Source organism: Ursus maritimus, unplaced genomic scaffold, assembly GCF_017311325.1.
Source record: "Ursus maritimus isolate PB19 unplaced genomic scaffold, ASM1731132v1 scaffold_3, whole genome shotgun sequence".
In the NCBI taxonomy this organism is placed as follows: Eukaryota; Metazoa; Chordata; class Mammalia; order Carnivora; family Ursidae; genus Ursus; species Ursus maritimus.
The window spans coordinates 89,745,103-89,764,765 of NW_024425563.1; the positions used below are offsets into that span (position 1 = coordinate 89,745,103).

General features: G+C 43.8%; 1 protein-coding gene across 1 annotated transcript in view; it reads left to right on the forward strand.

Annotated features, from left to right (window-relative positions):
* POU6F2 (POU class 6 homeobox 2) overlaps positions 1–19,663 on the forward strand; it is a 453,863-nt gene that overhangs the window by 204,937 nt on the left and 229,263 nt on the right. The window contains exons 3-4 of the mRNA XM_040644418.1: positions 6,932–7,023; positions 10,170–10,398. Coding sequence (XP_040500352.1) covers positions 6,932–7,023; positions 10,170–10,398 — 321 coding nt within the window. The remainder of the gene's footprint in view (positions 1–6,931; positions 7,024–10,169; positions 10,399–19,663) is intronic.

Here is a 19,663-nt window from a genome sequence, read left to right on the forward strand (position 1 = left end):
CCACCCATGTGCCACGGATTAGAACAGCAGCCTCAGGAAAGAGGAGATTGACTTCCCAGCCTCACACCAGGGACCTGCATTTTTATTTTGCACTGAGCCTCGCAAAGTATGTTAGCAGGCCCTGGTGTAGTTAGGTTAAGCATGGATGAAGGATGAAAGGAGGAGCTTCCACAGATAGGCATAAAAGCACAGGGTATACTCGACCTTCTTGCCCATGGGCTCTGCCAGAGTCTTATCAATCAGTTGAGACCAAAGACTTCATCCTTGGGTTGGAAACAGTGTTGATTTAAAAAGGCACTGTAAAAATTGGACAAATCATTTTCAGGTGGTTTAAAATCTGTGTCTAAATGGTTTCAGTTCGCTTTGATACATATCTCCATCATTTTAAGAATACCAACTCACTGGGCGCCTGGGTGGCTCCGTCGGCTAAGCGTCTGCCTTCGGCTCGGATCATGATCCCGGAGTTCTGGGATCAAGTCCCGCATCAGGCTCCCTGCTCAGCGGGGAGTCTGCTTCTCCCTCTGCCCCTCACCCTGCTCATGCTTTCTCTCTCAAATAAATAAATAAAATCTTCAAAAAACAAACAAACGAATACCAGCTCACTACAGCATACATAAACACCAGCCTGCACGCATATCTTCCCATCCCTACATATATGCATCCATATGGACGTACATACGTACATGGTAAAGAGCTGGCCTATGGGAGATGCGAAGGTGAGTTAGAGCCTTTGCCCTTGAAGAACTTATATTCTTTTGGAGATAGCAGTGCTCAAGGAATAATCTCTACCCCAAAGCTCCCTATATGCCAATAGTATGTCATGGAATTTTGCTTAAGTGTGTTTGATGACTCTCTCTTTTTTCATCTCTTTTCCAAGAGGAAGCATTTACAGAAGTGGAGACCTTTACTGGCCTAGATATCGCAGGAGTTCAGCTCTGCTTTTGTTAGATGGATGTGAAAACAAATGATAAAAAATTGTTGCAGGGAGACTGGAGATTTAGTAAAGTCTGAGAAAGGAAAAAAAAAAAAGTCTTTATTCTCCAGCACACATAGATTAAGTCTACCCGTAGAACAGAAGCAACTTTGGAATAATTCTGGTAGATATTACAAAGACGTCTTCAGATAAGGGCTTTGTAGGATTTCTTGTTATACTTGATAGAGAGATCTCAAATCTCCCTTTGACTTCTCATGTATATGTGCAGCCTTTAAATAAATATCAGCGTTGAGGACCACTGAGCACCTAGACCAGCCTTCAGAGAAAACTGGCTTTCTCTCCACGAAAGGCTGGGGAAGTCACCTCCTAGAACAATCAAGAAGTTCATTTTTCACATGTCATCCGACCTCTGTTCTTCAGGCTTCAATGAGTGAAGTTCTAAGTACTTGTCAACAGGACTTGCAAAGACATACAAACCCTTATGTGAATGAATGAACATTTAATTTTCAGGCGTGGCTTATTACCCTAGAGTCTCCAATTCCACCAGGGGTCTGGGTAGTGTTCTGTATATAAATACGTGTGTGGCCAGTATCCTAAAGAAATCCCAACTGGCAAAAGCAGTGGCAAACAGTGGGAGTGGCTCTAAAAAGATTTTTATAGACACATCGACTCCCTCCTTGGCATTTAGGAATCTTGAAGAAATTGAAAGAAAAGGAAGTGTAGTTGAGAGGGGCCTCTGCCCTGCTCAGCTGGGTTCACATACCCAACATGAAATAATAATGCCTTCAACTGTCCATCTTCTAATAAGCAATCTTGGTGTCACCTCACTGGCCGGTGAAAACCGCGAACAGTGGGTAAGGAAGGTCCGAATACCAGAAAATCTGAGCGATCCCTATGACCTTCATGTGATTATGTCTGCATAGAGGACAGATACCCAAACTCTCTCTCCGAAGAAACCACTTTGTTAAAAATGTATCGGTGGCTAGCAAAGGAATCTTGGGCACTGAACGTGGGAGGGATGCCCAGCACGGGGCAGAAAGTGAAACTGGTTTCTTCTGGATGAGCAACTCCTATTTGCAATTCTGGTTCCTTCTCCATCTATCCTGGCCTCGTATCCTCTTCGCAAAGGGAGCAGGATAAGGCCGCAGAAAGGAGTATGCCCTCTCAGGATTAAAGATGTTATATTTGCTTCTTAAAATGACTTATTTGGAAAAGTCAGCTCCCAAAAGAGCTGGAGGGAGGATGGTGGCTGGGAGCAGTTAATACTCTACCATAGTGTACGCCTTTGTTACTTGTAGAGTAACTGGGAGGTACCGAGCCTGGGTTTGCTTTAGTTAATGAAAACGCATCGGATGATGACAACGAAGGAGAAAGAAGAGGCGAAGGAGAAAGAGGAGGAGATGAAGAAGAAGGGGAAGAAGAAGAAGGGGAGGAGGAAGAGGAAGAAGAGGGAGGAGAAGGGGAGGGGAGGGAGATGAGAAGGAAGAACAAGAACAAGAAGAAGGAGAAGAAGAATTTGCAAAAGAAAATGAACCTGATATAAGGAACACAGTGACAGTCGTTCGGGAGCTCCCACCCTGCGCTGGGTGGGAGGGTGGAACTTGTGAGGCTGCTTGAGGAAGGCACGGAAGCGAGGAGAACAGGTCTGGGTGTCCCCCCCCCCCCCCCCCCCCCCCCGCAGCAGAGAGATCTGCAGGCAGCTTGGCAGCCTTCCGATGCGAGATCAACATGGAAAGATGGTGTGGAATGAACCCATGCTCTGACGAGCAGGCATTTTAACAATTAAGAATAAGTTGTATCTGAGCATAACTCCTACTCAGTCTCTCAGTGTCTCACCATTTAGGACCCATCCTTCCCCTACCAGACTTACGCTAGGGGTCCCTGTATCTACAGAGACATGAATCCTATTACATAGCTATTGAAAATTTTATATTATCATCCCTTTCAAATCCGTTTTCACACTCCTTGAATTACCTGGGAACAAACCCTAATTATAAAATTGACGTATCTGAGATAGTTTTTCCCCTTGAGAAGCTAGACGTCAACTAGGACAAGACGGAAGAACGCTCTGGGTGCAGACACTTGGAAGACGAGGGGGCAATGCCTGCTTGTGCCCCACCTGCTATTCACGGAACTACTCACATCTGGTTCCTCGGCGCAAAGGGATCCAGATTTGTGTGGACGGTATCTACACCACTGCTGTCCCCTCTGTGGTCCTCAGTCACCGGCGGGTTTTAGAAAACATGCATGTGAGTACCACCGCCCATGAGCGATCCCGTCGGTAGCCCCAAGAACGATGTGAACCTCTGTGTTCAAGAAGCCCCATGAATGATTCTGATTCTCAGGCCTGAGTAGGACCTACGTGGTCCAAGCCCTGGTCTGTGAAAATCTGGAAGCCGTTTGCCAGTTATCTTTTTGTCGCATTTCCTGATCACGTTACCATGGACCAAAAGAAGCGTTCTATGTAGGCTCCTATAGTTCAGTTCCATACATTCATCAAATGATATGGATACACGGTCAGGGTAGCCTGGGCAGGGACGTGGACTGCGCACATAGGAACAGGAGTGTGTATTAAGTTGACTTGGGAGGGGTATGTCATGGGCAAATTAAAGAATATTGGGGAACCTGGGTGGCTCAGTCAGTTAAGCTTCTGCCTTCGGCTAGGGTCCTGATGTCAGGGTCCTGGGATGGAGCCCCAGGTCAGGTTCTCTGCTCAGTGGGAGTCTGCTTCTCCTTCTACTGTCTCTCTGTTCTCTCTCTGTGTTCTCTCTCAAATAAATAAATCTTTAAAAAATTAAATAATATTAAATACAATAAAAATAAATTGAATCTTATTAAATAATAGTAGTCAAAGGAATTAGCACAAACATGCACAGTCCCACGAAATTTATAAATCTCTGTGCTCATTTAATTCTTATAAACAGCAATCCTATGAGGGAGGCACTATTATCATCCGAACTTTTAGAGGAGGAAACAGATGCATAAAGAAGTTGGAAAACAAGTCCAAGTTCACATACCTAGTTAAGTGGCATAAACTGAGACCCAGGTAGAGCTTAAAGCTTAAAAGAGCCCTTGCTTTTAATCCAGACGCCAAACTGCTTTCAGTCTCTAAATTGGAATCTGGGTAGAATTTGCCAATAAGTTAGTACTTTAAAGATATTTCCAAGGCTTATACTAAACAATAGTAAATAGTCAAGTGGATACCAATGCCTATCTTATGGGAATTCTACCGCCCCCAGATTAAAAGCCAAACCTCTATTTCCTATTGAGTGACGATTTCGATGCGTGCAAATGCCCCACCTGCCTTAGGGACTGGGTGTGCAGAGCGGAGACCGTCCCTGCTCTACGGAAGCTCACAGGCGCCGCCTGGAAAAGTGCAGCCTATTACCTTCAGAACAGGTAATATTCTGGGCCTCCCTGATCTCCAGAGAGGGAACGTGTGTCCTAGGATCCTGGTCAGGAGGAACCTGCCCAGCCCGTTTAAATTCACGTTTTCATGTCTGTGGCCGTGGGAACAGGTGACCTCAGAGTCCCTGCTAACACATAGCTGCTTCAAATCTCTGGGAAACCCTTAGCCAACGTCATTTATTCATTCTGACTGCTGGCTTCCCCCCTCTGGCTCTGAGAAGGCCCCTGATTTGGGAGCTGCCTTCCGACCAGACAGATTCGTTTATGGTCCTACAAGGTTAAGCATGATACATGTGTTTGGGGAAAATGGAGATGTGCATGAAGAAGAAACATTGCTTTTTGATCCAGGCAGGAGAGCATACATAATCTCCTCTAAAGCCTGTGAAAGACTTCATTTTACACATGAAATTGGGTGGAATTGCCCCGGCCTGCACCGAACATGATTTTGGAGAATAAACGGCCTCAGGACAAGCTGCCTTGTGCTGGGGAGGGCCTCCAGCAGCAAAGAGTACATTGTAGGCAAATGTAATCTGTGTAAAGTTACAGGCAACAAGCCACGAACAACATCTCATTGACACGGTGCCTGCATGGGACAGACCCTAAACCTTACAATGGTGTATCGTGAAGCACAAGGTCCAAAAGCCGGCCTGGTTCACATGAAAAATAGTTGAAGCCGGAGGGCCTCGTACAGCATAGAAAAATTTTTAAATTAAGACATATATGTGTTTTAATTGTGCAGCAGGGGTTTTCTCTCTTCCTGTGTATTGTATAACTTTCTTTTCGCAATCTGGTGTCAAAATCCATGCCCAGTGGGGATGGAGAAGCCTCCCCAAATTTTAAAGTGTCTTCAAAAACTAAACCAAAGTGGTTTTTTAGCCATTTGGGAATATACCTAAGTGACCAAACGCATCCCTTGGGGGCCCGGATTTGCTCTATAAAAGTACACAAAGCTCTGCTGAGAATTTTAAGGCAAAATCGGACTTGATTATACAAGAGCAGAAATACGAGATTCACCCAGCAAAGCGCACAGTTGAAAGTGCCCTACTACTCGAGCATAATGAGTACATTGCATATAAAAAATGTAGAAGAAAGGTCTAGTGCACATTATGAGGAAATTGTTGGCATCTCGTGATGGGTCATCTTACCCTTGTTATTAAATGACAGCAATCATTAAAATGCCAAACATATTTTGACAGAATTCACTTTATAAAATGTCAGCAAGTCTGTGTTTTTATTAGTTTGTTCCAAATCAATTTAGAAATTTCAATAGAATGCTTGTAAGTATTCCCCAAGCAATGTCCATTCCCGACTTTCTGCACAAAAAAATATTACAAATTAATCAGATTTTCAGATTTCTGCATAATGGCTTTGCACATTTATTGCTTAATCCTATTATAAAATGCTGTTATGATTGACATATCGCAGTGGAGATAGAAGTCAATTGAATAATATGTAGCAGTCAATTTTATTTGTAGCTTAATGTGCTGAAATATTTTTTTCCACATTTCCATTATTTATAAGTCTGTCCCTTTGGAGAATATATAGAAGAATTTGTTTTAAATGAGCCAATAATACCTTCTTTAAAATTTATAAGCGTGACAGAATCATATCTTTTTTTCCTGGTCGTCCATGGCATGCCAGTAAACAGGGTTTGAATTGTCTCCCACTTGCTATTCATAGGACAAACATCAGGAGAGAGGATCTCATTAAGGGTGGCTTGGAATTGAATTTCAACCACCAAGAAAACAAAAGCTACTGAGTCAAGCCCCTCAAAAATTGCAGCCAGCTCTATTTATTTATTTTTTTATTTCCCTCTTCATCTGTTTATGGTTCCTGCCACTATGCTACCTGCTGCAGTCTGTCCTGAAACAAAGTACACGAATGCACACCGAGAAACTACTCTGTTTTACGAAGATGTGAAAGACTTGCTGTTTTGGTGGGATTTCATTTCTCGTGCTTCGGCGTCCAACAGCACAGCACAGCGGGGCTCCCTGGAGTTAGTGAGTTATTCCTGCCGTTTTCATTAGCGCCCAGGAAACTTGCTCCAGGAAATCCACGTGCTGTCCAGGGCATCACCTAAGGTGACATTGAAAAAGGCTGTCTCTAGGGAAACCCATTCACCCACTGGTGTCTGCAATGGGCATGGAGAAAAGGCTTAAGGGTCTGCAGCCATAGTAAGGGCTAATATAGATGGACTTGGTCATGTCTGAGATCACACGTTCTCTGGCTTTGGGAAATGAGATGAGCTGTTGCCCTCCTATGCATAAAGGATGTGGCTTCCCACCCGCGCCACGCACGGGCATACGCTGTGCAAACTGATGGATCATGCGAGCCTATTAGTGGGACTGATGATGGTGTCACTTTCCCCCCTGTCGCAGCCTCCTCCCTCCTGGAATGACTGGCCATCCTGACTATCCGTTAGCATAATTTATGCCATTGACAAGTGATTTGAGCACTGGAGCTATTGATAATCCACTCTGGCACATCATCTGTACTTTAATGTTACGTGACATCACAGGAAAATGGGGTCATGGGCAGTTCCCGGGCTGGATCTTCTATTAAAGGGAGCACTTCTCTTTTGAATTCCAGGGGCCAGAGGAAACCCGGCTTTATCAGACACAGGCTCTCCTGACCAACACCAGGCCAGTCAGACCCATCCCCCCTTCCCGGTTGGGCCGCAGGTCAGTATCTCTTGACTGCTTTTCCATTAGGCTGCATTTAGGATGGTTTAACCATATAAATAACCAAATAAATAGTAATGAGTTAAATGCAATCAACTCCAACAGAGCAAACGTGGTGATAAATTTTTGTATGGGAAACTGTATGACTGCATTATTTATTAAATGCCATCAAGGGGAAAAAAAAGTGTTTGCAGAACTCCTCTCTTTTTAAAGGCAGTGTTGGTTTTAATCATTTGGAAACTTTTTTTTCTTCTTAAAACCCACTTACCAATGTGCCGTTGGTTACCACGCAGTTTTCTAGAAAGTAAAACTTTAATGACTGGAGTGTGAAGAAAATTAAGTTATTTCAACCTTACTACAGCCATTTTTGAAATACAGGATGTGATTTAATATAAAAAAGTTAATGCAATTTTAATGCAAGTTCAGCTTATTGGGTTTGACAATACTGTACATCACACACGGCTCTTGCATTAATAAAGAAATGCATTCATTATTTTTTAAAGTCCAATATTTGTGTTTTGCAGCCTGGTGTGGTTATATGGAGGTGTAGAACACAACTGTAAGAGCTGGGCTCTTGGCTGTTGTTGTCTTAGCTCTGGTATTTAGTGGGAAGCTTTCGGAGTTCACCTGCTTTTATGGGAGAAGAGGCAGATGTGGGAGCCTGTCTCTCCCCTTTGCGGTCATTGTTGTTCCTGCAAATTAATCACTTTCAGCACTTCGAGGGCGCACCAGTTCAAGACTTGGAAACCCAAGTGTAGGGCTTGGGTTGGTCCTCGCTTTTGTTCCAGCAGCCACCAAGACTCCCTGTGGTCTCAGGTCCTAACGTCTGTCTCAGAACACAGATAGATGTCTTGGTGCTCAAGGACAGAAAGGCTGGAGAGGTGTCTGCTCGTCCATGGAAGCCCAGAGAGCGTTCTACTGGGAATCTCGGAAGCCGGCATCTTCCAGCTATGCCTTTTCTAAAAATCTCACGCTTGTGACATCGTGTGTGTGTGTGTGTGTGTGTGTGTGTGTGTGTGCAAACATACCAGGGCTGACAAACTCATGCCTCCAGGCCAGGTAAATGTGTGACAGACCCAGACAGTAAGACGTGGTGAGCACCTCGACAAGCTGGAGAGTGCGTGCACTGCTTCAATCCCGAGAATTCAACTTAAAAAAATACTACCAGCCAACCCCCCCAAATCTGAGACCTGCGTAGTCTGAGAACCAGCTGTTTGCCTCCCTTCTTACCATGATATTACTGTGGGCAGTGATGTAACTCCAGCGATCTGAGGACCAGTGTATCATTTTGTACTTACTCTTAAAAAATATGTTTATTTTGTGCTTTAGTGTAGCTTTATTTATTTATTTATTTATTTATTTATTTATTTTTTAAAGCAAGACAGTCACTCTTTGTGAATTTAGTAGACTCTAACAGATTAGGAGCGAGGCCCGTGGAGTCTGGAATGGTCCAAAACCAGGCTGCTTCTGGTGTCCCAGGGCTTCTGCAGAGGCGTCCCCGGAAGGAGCTGCGAGGGAAGGCTGTAGGCAGTGGCCAGAGAGCGGGTTCAGCCCTCCTCCCCTCATTCTGCAAATGGAGCAGCCCCACGTCTCTGAATCAGTTCCGTGTATGAGAGGGCATGGCCAGAAAGGGGTGAGCCATGGGCTCCAGAGCAGCGTGCCTTGACACGAACCCCTGATGCCCACCAGATACAGGGCTTTCGGCAAGTTCCTAATCCCTCTGTATCTCACTGGTAGGACAACCGCATAAATATGCACACGGCAATGTTAGAGTAGTGCCTGGCTACAATTTACTGGGCTTTGTACTATGCCTATATTTACTTACCTTTTATTTTATAACATCATGCTGCATTAAAAACAAGAAAGTCGAACCCCCTCTGTAAGAGTTTTGTCTTGGTTCCTCCAGAGGTAAAATGGACATGGCATGACGTGTCACGTGGTTCCCAAAAGGGTATAATGAAAGTCCTGGATTGAGGACTAGAAGACCGATGACCCTTCTGGTCACGTGGCCCATCAGCACAGGAATCCTTCCTAGGTCATCCTGGTGACGAGCCCACATCCGGGCTCAAATACGGCCAGGGCCCAAAGCGCACACCGATGAGGCTGCCTTTCCATATCGAACGATGGCTATTGGGTAATAGCAGACACAAACCCGTGTTTCTAATGTTGTATGAACTGAGCAAAGAACGTTAGAGTAAAAGCAAAAGACTTCTTTAAAAGATTTTCCAACGTATCCACATCAAATATTTTTGTTTTCCTGTACTTTTTTTAGAGCTCTTAATATACACACACAACTTGACCATTTTAATAATTTCATTATCATTGCTTAATGATTATCCAGTTTATTTTATGTATTCTCATAAACATTTTCTATTTTTCTAAAGAGGTGCCATGATGATCCATTTTAAGGTTGGTGTAATACCTTGCTGAGTTTAGAACTGTAACAAAATATTTTTCAACATTTATATATTTTTAAACATAATGCATGTTTTCATGCATTTATTTTTTGTCTTTTTGAATGGTATCTTCGGGCTGTATCCCAGGAGTATATTCGGAGTCAAAAGGGGTTGAATATTTTTGCAGCTCTTGATATAGATTTCCAAATTGCTTTCCAAAAGGCTTATGATTGTGTATATATCCTAAATCCACATAATGGTGTCACTAGAGACCTACCAGCGTGCTGTAACTTTTACATTATTTTTGCTAAGTTAGTAAATAAAAATAGTATTTTATTGTTACTTTTGAAAAAGCCAAACAAAACAAAACAAAACAAAACCCTCTGATGCCAATGAGTCCTTTCTGGAAAAACACAAAACAAATTAGCAAAGAATTTCAAATATGTAAGGTTAAGATCAAATGGAAATTCATTGGAAGAATAATATGTTAGTGTAAGGTATTGCTTTGAAAGGTATTTGAGTTCCTCAAAAGAAATCCAAGCCAAATGAAATTTTCCAAAGAAATAAATGAAATGTGATTTCAATTTTTTTTTCCTACCGGTTCATTCTAGAACAGAGCATGTGTGTTTGCTCCTTGTTCAGGAAGTTTCTGACCCTGCTAGAAGAACTAGACCCCTAGAAGAAAATGCCGTGAAAGGCCATGTGTTGGTTCCACTGGAAAGTGAGCTAGGATTATCTGTTTCCTTGCAGCCACTTCTGACAGCACAGCAGTTAGCCTCGGCTGTCGCTGGCGTGATGCCGGGAGGTACGCCGGCCCTCAACCAGCCCATCCTCATCCCCTTCAACATGGCCGGACAGCTAGGAGGACAACAAGGACTGGTCCTCACACTGCCTACCGCGAATCTCACCAACATCCAAGGGCTGGTAGCAGCCGCTGCAGCTGGAGGCATTATGACTCTACCATTGCAAAATCTACAAGGTAACCCATTGTCTCCATGTGCCGTGTAGGGCTCTATCCACTGGCCAGTGTTCCCTAGAGTGCTCACATGCCCCCAGTTGTGAATGTGGTTCAGAGCTGCTCCTGCTATCAAGGGAGATGGAAGGCTTGTGTAGGAAGCAAAGTTTCAAGTTGTCTGTGAATCCCAGGCTTGCTCAAGCCATGGGCTTTATCAGTCCTTGTTTCCTAGCATGGATTTGCAACCTTTCAGGTCTTCTAGAGGCACCTGGGAGCAATCATTGTGCAACACATCAAAAACTTAGATGTAATCTTATCGTGTTGTTATTTGAGGACCTGGGTTATGATCTCATGAGTTTTTCGGTGTAGCATCCGCAAAGAAAGCTTATACATGATTTGTTTGTGAGGGAAGTGGTTGGAACATCTCCAATACAAGGTAGCATTTGGAAGTCTTAATTTAATTGTTGTTTTCTTGCTAAGTATTTTTAGTTATAATTATTAAACAGAAATTGTACTCTTTGAGATCATAGACTTGTAGGTCGAGCCTTTATATTATGTGAGCATTTAACAAGACTCATTTAACGCTGGAAGGAGAGTTCTTCTGGTACTACAAAGGTTTTCACTTTTCTAGGAAAGATTTGCTAACGCTGATTGATGGACTGATTTACAAGACTCTGTCGAAGGACGAATTTTATGGTGAAAAATGGCCTGAATATGAGACGATTAGGATGCCTAACAAAAGAGAAAATGAATTTGTTTTGGGCTGCTCAAAGGTGTTTGTTTTCCCCATTGATATGAATGTTAGCCATTCGAAAGAAATTTTTTTTTTTTCAGAGTGAGAGTTGGATGCAGTAAGTTATCAGAGTAAGAGTTTAAAGCACTTTTTGTAGTTGGTCAAATGTCAGAGCTCTCATCAGCCCAAAGATTACGAAGTAAACCACTTAAGAACTGGTTAACTCCTGACCCAAACTTTTTTACACACCGTATGTTCTAATATCCCACCTATTGTTGCCACTTCTTGACTTTCCCTTTAATGTTTAAAACAAAGTCGCTCTCATACCATTAAATTGTGCCAAGAAACCTGCCATTCATAAATCATGCATGCCCAGGACACGCTAATGCACAAACTTTACTTGTTTCAAATTTGAAAGTGCCTGGGAGCCAGGATCTCAAGATTAAGCAAATAAGGCAGGAATACACAAGGTGAAAGCCGAAGCAACAAAGTGTAGGGAGAGGCTTTCTAATGTAGGTGGATGATGAAATCTTAATGAAGAAATGGGCATTATCAAAATGCAACCTTCCATTTGCAACGTTTGTGCCTATGGGAATATTGAATATTATAAATAAACATAAGTTCACAGAACTTCTAGGTCATGAATTAATCTTGCTTGGTTAAAATAGATGCCAAAATCAGAGTCCAAAAAATCAGGCTTGTTGTATCTTTATTATGGTTTGGTCTTCTCAAGATTGAACACCTGGTTATTTTAAGGGCTCGAAGTTAGCGACTATGGACTAATGTGGAGTGTGGACTTCCATCAAGGTTTTCTCTTTTCTCTAAATATCAAATTTTGGATTAGCTTATAGTTTGGAGTTTGGTTCTTTTTGGCACCTTTGGTTTCAGAAAAGAAATTCTAAGATTTGTGTCCAGAGTAAGTAGGTTCAATGAGAGTGCTAACTCTTTTTACCCCTTGGTGCTTCTTACACGATTTTCTTAACAGCCTCACCTTCAGAAGTGTGTTGATTGGAGTTGATGGTCAAGCTCTTGTCTACTGCACAGACACAAGGAAATCTGTCTCCCTTTGTTGGGAGGGCAGGTGGTGAGGTCATTAAAATAAAATATCTCCTGGTTGCCAGTCAGCCTGTTACAGGGAAACCTTCCTCATCCTCATCGGCCTTAACACTCAAGCCCCTCCTCCAGCACTTTGTTCTTTAATAACTTTGTGAATGAATCCCAGTTCCTAAGTCACTGTTAGGATCCAGAGAAGTTCCCTGCAATTCCCTTGGGCTTTTCTCTTCCTTTTGTATCTTCCCACGTGATTTCTTGACTATCCAGACCTCACTAGTTCGAGAAGTAACCAACCACCCTAGTTTGCTGGTGACTGGGGGTTTTCTGGGGACATGCGACTTTCACTGTTGGAACCAGGAAGGGCCCCAGGCAAACAAGAAGGAGTTGGGCACCTGCCAGAAGTCCGGGGGCAATAACAATGAGAATCGGGTAAATGCTTGAATCTCTATGGTGCCCAAGATGTGCGTTTACCACCGGAAGGGCAGTGCCGGTTGGTCACCTTGTCAGCCAGTATCTGACCCAAGGATGACCTCACCCCCTTTCAGGAACCTACTGCAGCCGTTGGCAGTCCGTAGGCAGTATCTATGGCTTGTGTGGTTTTCCAGGTTATGTCAAGAAGGTGGCGGGACTCCGGAGATGGTGGGTGGCTGGCTTGCAGGCCATCTGCAGGGGTCCTGGTCGACTTTGAGACTGAGTCAATCCTCAACATCATCCAGTCTCATCCTCTTTCGAGGGTGGTAATCTGGTTCATAGGCTACGATACTCCAGAAGGAGTCCTTACACACATTTGTGTGGTCGACAGGGTAGAATGCTCCACCCTTCCCCACGGCCCACCCTAGACCCTAGAAGCACAGGAGCTTCCAAGGCTTTTAAGAGTCTTGAAACCACCAGTAAGTCTGCCCAATACTAATTAATACTACACCTTCTTGGATGATTTTATAAAACAGGTGTGATCCGTCAGTGTGAGGGGGAGGGATTTAAGCGTTAAAACACCTAGTCTGAAATGGAACCTGTTTCCATACGAGGCACTTAGTTCTGGATGGTTCCCCCTTTCCTCATTGTGAAACGTGAAGGTTTATTCATGAAATAAGCCTGCCAGCTGGAATTAGCTCTGACTTTCTCCAGCCTTGCTGCCCAGCCCTTCAGCCTGTCCGTCCTTCCAGCTCAAAAGCTACAAATTTGCTAAGAAAGAAAAATACTGACATCGGTTTCTTAATGGTTTGGAATTCAGGGATAAGTTTTCAAGTATCTTCTTCTTTACTAAAGGGATTGGGAGCTGGTTCATTTACGTTCACTATCAAGTTGACACAGAATTGCTCTCAGACCCTCAGAGACCATGATTCATGCATGTATTTTAATGAGCATTAATGACATGGTGTTACACTGAGTGGCTTTTCTCTGCTCAGGCAGCAGGGGTCCTATCACTGTCTCCTCCTCTGAACGTCATTCCCAGACCAACGGCATCAGCTCACGTGGGAGCTTGTTAGAAATGCAGGCTCTCAGCCCCACCCCAGGCACGCTGAACAGAATCTGCATTCTTAAAAGATTCCCAAGAGATTCCTCTGTACACTAAAGTTTAAGGAAGCCTGGTCTAGGGAGCTTTTCCAAAATCCATTTAGCAACTTCCCTACTCTCTCCATCAGCCTCCCGAGATTCTGAGCATCCCAGGGTGATGGGGAGCCCTGTCACTGTGAGAAGTGCCCTTGTTAATTTTCCTGCTCTAACTCACCAAACCAGGCCTCTAATGAGGGTAAGGACTGAAAGGAGTAACTTATTTGGGAATTAGCTTATTGCTTCCCTTAGGACATTCACATCCCCAAGACCGAGAGGTGTTCTCTTGCACAAATGAAGCATGATTGATTAAAGCCTTTGCTCCTAGATTTTATCCAGCAAAAGCTTTGCATTGCTGAAAAAGAGACCACGTGGCGCTGCAGAAAACCCATCTGCACAGCCTGGGGATTGTTCTCCCTTTCTCCTCGGATCCTTCCATGCAGGAAAGAGAGCACTCCTACGTCATCAAGGAAGGGGTCTTCTTTTAAGGAAACAGCTGGGAATAACGAGTTAGAAATCTTGCAGAATCCCAGGAACACCCTATGGCCCAGCCTCAGGAGCCCTGGATGTGGAGTTTGGGGATTAGAGAAACCAGTGAGATTAGAGATTAGAGAATGGGGATTAGAGTTTGGGGATCAGAGAATCCAGTGAACCACCAGGCTGCAAGCGGTCTCATTCTCCCTTCTGAGTAGACAGGCATGTGCCCCCACTTCTAAGCTGTCTCCTCTCTTCCCCTGTTCCTCCTTGTGACTCTTCTCTACTGCATTGGTTGACTTTTGGCTAGCCCCTCATTTTAGTTCACTCATATTCCATTCCATATTCCATTCCATACTCCTTGGAGTACGGACATCTTCCCAACCCATGTACCTCTTAGGAACATTCCATTGCTATCTCTACCATCTCTGTTTTTATCCCCATCTCCATGTCTATCAAAAACTCAAACTCCCCAACTTTCCAATTCCTGATGGGCTGAGACTTTGCATTCTAGGCTACCTTGCAGGTCGCTGGCCAGACTAGAGATTGACTGCCCCATGTGGACATATGCGTTCCTATCCAGTCAGGGGTAATGTGGGTGGAAGAGGGAGCTGGGCTGACGTGGTACGGAGCTTGTGCAACATGCTTGAGAGACACGCTGGGGCCTCCCTCATCAGTAGAAGGGGCGCCAAGGGAGGCAGGCTGGGTATTGGCCTGTCTGCTGGGATTACTATACAGACCAGGAGGCCCTCCTGTGGGCGTGGGCAGAGATGGAAACTAGCTCCGAACTCAGAGATGCCATGGATGGGGTTTATGTTCTGAATATTTTAGGGGAAGTCTGTGGAAGTTCTGGCTGGGATTCAAGCCCAGTCTTGCTCTAAACTGAGATGAGACCTAGACATGACCTACTCCTCAACACTCTACGTCCCTACATGAAGTAGATGCACTTTTGCATTCTCTCCTCTCTTTTCTTTGATAGCTCTGCCCCTGCCAAGCACCTCCCACCATCACTACTCTGGTCCTTCCATTCCTGTGTCCTTTGTCCCCTGCTCACGGGATTTGGTCTCACGTGACTGTCAGTGAACCCACACCTGTGAGAGGAGATTCATGACAACCATGAAGCTTAAAGAAGGAAAATGACTCAGGGTGACCTGTCGTATACTCTATAAACTCCTTTAAAAGCCAGTTCTTCCATTTACTTACTATTTTGAAACATAGATAGCCGTGCTCAAAATAGAGTTTGCATTTGTCCTAGTGTGGGAACTAGATTATTATTTGATGTGGCAGAATAAAGTCCCCATTATGGAATTCATGCAAATGGGTTGTGTTTTCTGCTCTTTGGGTATTGAGGCAGAAGACGTAGACACATAGAGCCTCAAAACAAGTGACAAGCACCAAGGGGTTCATGGGACAGCAGAGCTGGGTCTATGTCTGGGACAGATGATTCAAGTTAGTGACTTGTTCTCATTGCACAGGCTGAGAGATAACCCACTAATCACTGTGGGCAACATAAATGGAGAATATAAATGTGCTACGTAGGAGATTTATATCAAAGTGGGAACATTCCAGTTCAGTCAAGCATAACATTTAAATTAATGACCAAAAATACATTAGAGAGTGCTGCTTAACCTGAACATGGAAAAGCAATTAGGTTCAAGGCAAGTTGAAAAATCAAGGCCAAGGGTGGTTTTCCTGCCCTTTGTGCTGGCAGGATACCAGCCCTGGTTTTCTCTCACTCTCCAAATTAAAGTCTGTACAGGGTAAAGTATGTGGGAATGTTTTTGGTTTTAGGAATTTCGTGTGCCAGCTACCTCACATTTCCTTTTTGTTTGTTTTGTTGGTATTTGTTATTGGAATTGAGGCATCATTTACATACAATAACATGCATGGATCTTAGGGGCACAGCTCAATGGGTCTTGATAATTGTATATACCCATGCGACCTCCGTCCACCACAGTCAATACAGAAAACATTTCATTTCCCCTAAAATGTTCCCTTGTGTCCCTTTGTAAGTCAGTTGTATCCCTCCAACCAGGCAACCCAACCCTCATCTGCTTTCTATCACTGTCGATTGGTTTTGTTTGTTCTAGAACTTCATATAAATGGATTTCTACAGTATGTATGCTTTTGTGTCTGGCTTTTTTCACTCAGCATCATGTTTTTGAGATTAATCCATGCCAGGGGTTCTTTTCTTTTCATTTCTGAGCAGTGTTCCATTGTAAGAATAGGCCACAATGGGCTTATCCATAGCCAGTCCAACATTTTAGCAGGCAGACATGGGCAGATCCCCTCCCCTGGGGTCAGGGAGAGATTACTCCATCGGGCAGCCCTTGGGAAGCACCCTTGGCCACAGTTTTCCTTGGCCCTTCGCTCTACCCCTGGAAGATTCTTCCCTGCCCATTATCTTTCTTGGCTATCTCTGAAGAGAAAGTTGAGAAATATGCCTTTATTTGAGCACTTCCTCAGTCCATGTACGGCTTACGGAAGCTCTGGGGTCCCAGGGGTTGCTTGAAATTTCCAATAGTTAAAGATTTGTAGCTCCCTTAGGACCGTGGTTCTCTCAGAAACCGAGAATGCTTCTGATCTTTTTGCTTTCAGTCAGTTCCAGGTGCCACAGTTTTTTTCGAGGCATACATCTTCAGTCTAATTTATTTTTGCTTTTTCACTCCCCCGGTTCTCTCTTCCAACTCAATCGGCCTCGGGGTGCGGGCACTCTGACCTCCTTGGCGCTCTCTAAACGCGCACCTACACAAGGGCCTTTGTGCAGGACATTTCCTCTGCCTGAAAGACTCTTTCCTCAGAAACCATCAGCCTACTCCCCCCCCACAGCCCCCCGGTACTGCTGTTCCCCCCACCTGCTTTCCTTTATTTCCTTTGTCCACAACACTTACTACCTTCTACACAGCCTTAAAGTCTTAGGAATGGCGGAAACTTTTTTCTTTCTTTCTCTATAAGCACTTAGGGTCACACTTCCTGCAGCCACATTAGGCAGTGGTGGCAGCATCCTAATGCTTGGCCCTGATGCTCTGGGGACAATATCTGCGTACAATGAATGTGTTTATGACATGTAGTGTTTGTCTGGTCCTGCCATCAGAATGTAAGCCCTACAATAGGCATCTTTGTTTGATTCAATGATATGGCCCAAGAGCTCAAACAGTGCCTGCCTCATAATAAGTGCTCAAGGATGGATGGATGGGTGGGTGGATGGATGGATAGATGGATGGATGGATTTTAAGGTCAGAGTTAGTCAAGCGAAAAGAAGTAAAGAGAACATTCAATGTTGAGGAGAAGGCATGAGAAGCATGGAGTCTAGAGTCCTCTGAACTGTTTTGGTTGTTGTTCGAGTGAAGTTTAGGAGTCTGAGGTGGCAAGAAATCAGACCAGAGGAGCAGGAAGGGGTGATACTGGAGGGCCTTGTATGCCTTGCCTGTGCGTGCGGAGTGGTCAGTGTAGGGCCGATGCGTTAGAGATGAGCAAACTTAAAGACGATGCAATTATACGATGATATTTTCATGGATATATGTTTGCATTTATGTGTTATGCCTGTGCAGTTCCAAGGACTCAAAGCAGCTTTAATATAAGAAACAAGAAAGTCCAAACACGGTGTATGAGAAAAAGGAGAAACCTAGGTGGAGATTTGGAACAATGAGACAAGTCAAAGGGGAGACACATCACATTCCATACTTTTAATTATCTGACAGTAAACAGAAACATACCAGCTTAACAAGAAACAGCCTTATTTATTTTTGGCTTTGCTTTTCACTAATTTTATTTATTTACTCAACACATATCTACTGGGCTTTCATAGCACATTAGGCCATGATCTCAGCTTGGGGTATAGCTGTAAACAAAATAAAGAGAGTCTCGGAAGGCACTTCTGTGCTCGTGTAGGGTGTAAAGGAGACAGACAGGATGAAGGGTGGCAGAGATGGGGACATGGACAGAGACCCAAAGGACATGAATGACAAAGCCATACTATATCTGGAGGAAGAGTGTCCCTGGTTGAAGTTGGAGGTGTGAAGAAAAGTTAATCACACAGGCTCTCATTGAAGAAACATGGAGCTGCCTGATGGACAGGACACTGGTTCCCTTTGAGCTTTCGCTAGGTTATGCTATAGTAACAGACACGCACCAAATCTCAGTGAGGTTCAACCAAGGTTTATGTCTTCGTTTATTTCACAATACGTGTTGGCTGCAGTCAGCAGTGACCCTGCTGTACATGTTCATTCAAGGATCTGGCTAAAGAAGCAGCCTCTTCCTGGGATAGGCCTTTCTCACCGCAAAGGGAAGAAAGAACGGCAGAACAGCAATGGCTTCCAAAGCTTTGGCTTGGAAGTGGCCCATGGCACTTCCGCTCAGGTCCTGCATAAGCCTGCTGCCAATGGGAATAAGGATACTCCTCAGGAGAGGGCGTTTCTCCAGCACATAATTAGGAACTGTATTCCAGGGTGCTACATGGTTCAACTGAAGATACACTGCATGAACATTTGACTTGGGTCCCTTTGAAGATTCCTTCCGACACTGAGATTCTGCAATTCCATTAAGTGAACCCATGAGGTAGCATGGGCTATCAGATGGTTCCTTCGAACGCAACACATGAACAATTTCTTAAAGGAGTGGCATTCAAATGATAAATACAAAGTAGATTACAAGTAGACGGAACAATTGGGGGCTTTTAAAAACAGCACATGAACACATGTAAAAGCATTTATGTAACATTCAGGAAAAGGCAAAATTACAGAGACAGAAAGAGATCAGTGGTGACCAGAGGCGGGGCTGGGGGAAGGAGTTGACTATAGAGCAGTGCAGGGAAATTCGGGGGGCTGATTTGATGGTTCTCTTGTCTTCATCATGGTCATTGTTCCATGACTCTATGTGTTTGTCAAACTTTTGAAACAGGATGCTGGAAAGGGTGAATTTTACTGTATGTAAAATGTACCTCAATTTAAAAAAAAAAAAAAGGGAAGCAGGTGGTGTGGTGCTTATAAAATACCAATAGAATACCAATTTATGTTAAAACATAAAAAAGAATATGTGAGTACAAAACTTAATGAAATGAAAGCTAGGGAAAGTTTCATGAAGATGAGAGACTCAGGTTCTCCCATTAAAGTGTTAATGGCTCTATTTCTCAGATGCATAAGTGAACCCTAAAATAATAAAGATTTCACATGCACACAATTTGTCCCAGTTGTTTGCAAGAAACCCAAATACACATACGCCACAGAGAGAGGAAAAGAAAAATACTACATATGACAAAGGGTTACTGGTAGACTCTAGGCAGTAAGAAATTATGGGTGATTGCTTTCCTTCCTAGAATTTATTCATTAATAACTATTATTCTAAAATCAGAATACTTTGTATTCATTCAGGTTAAAAGTCATACCCAAAGCATCATTATTAGCATGGACGAGGTTAAGTCTATATGGGTCTGCCGTCTTGACCTTCTAACCACCTTTTTAAAAAAGCATCCCTCAACTC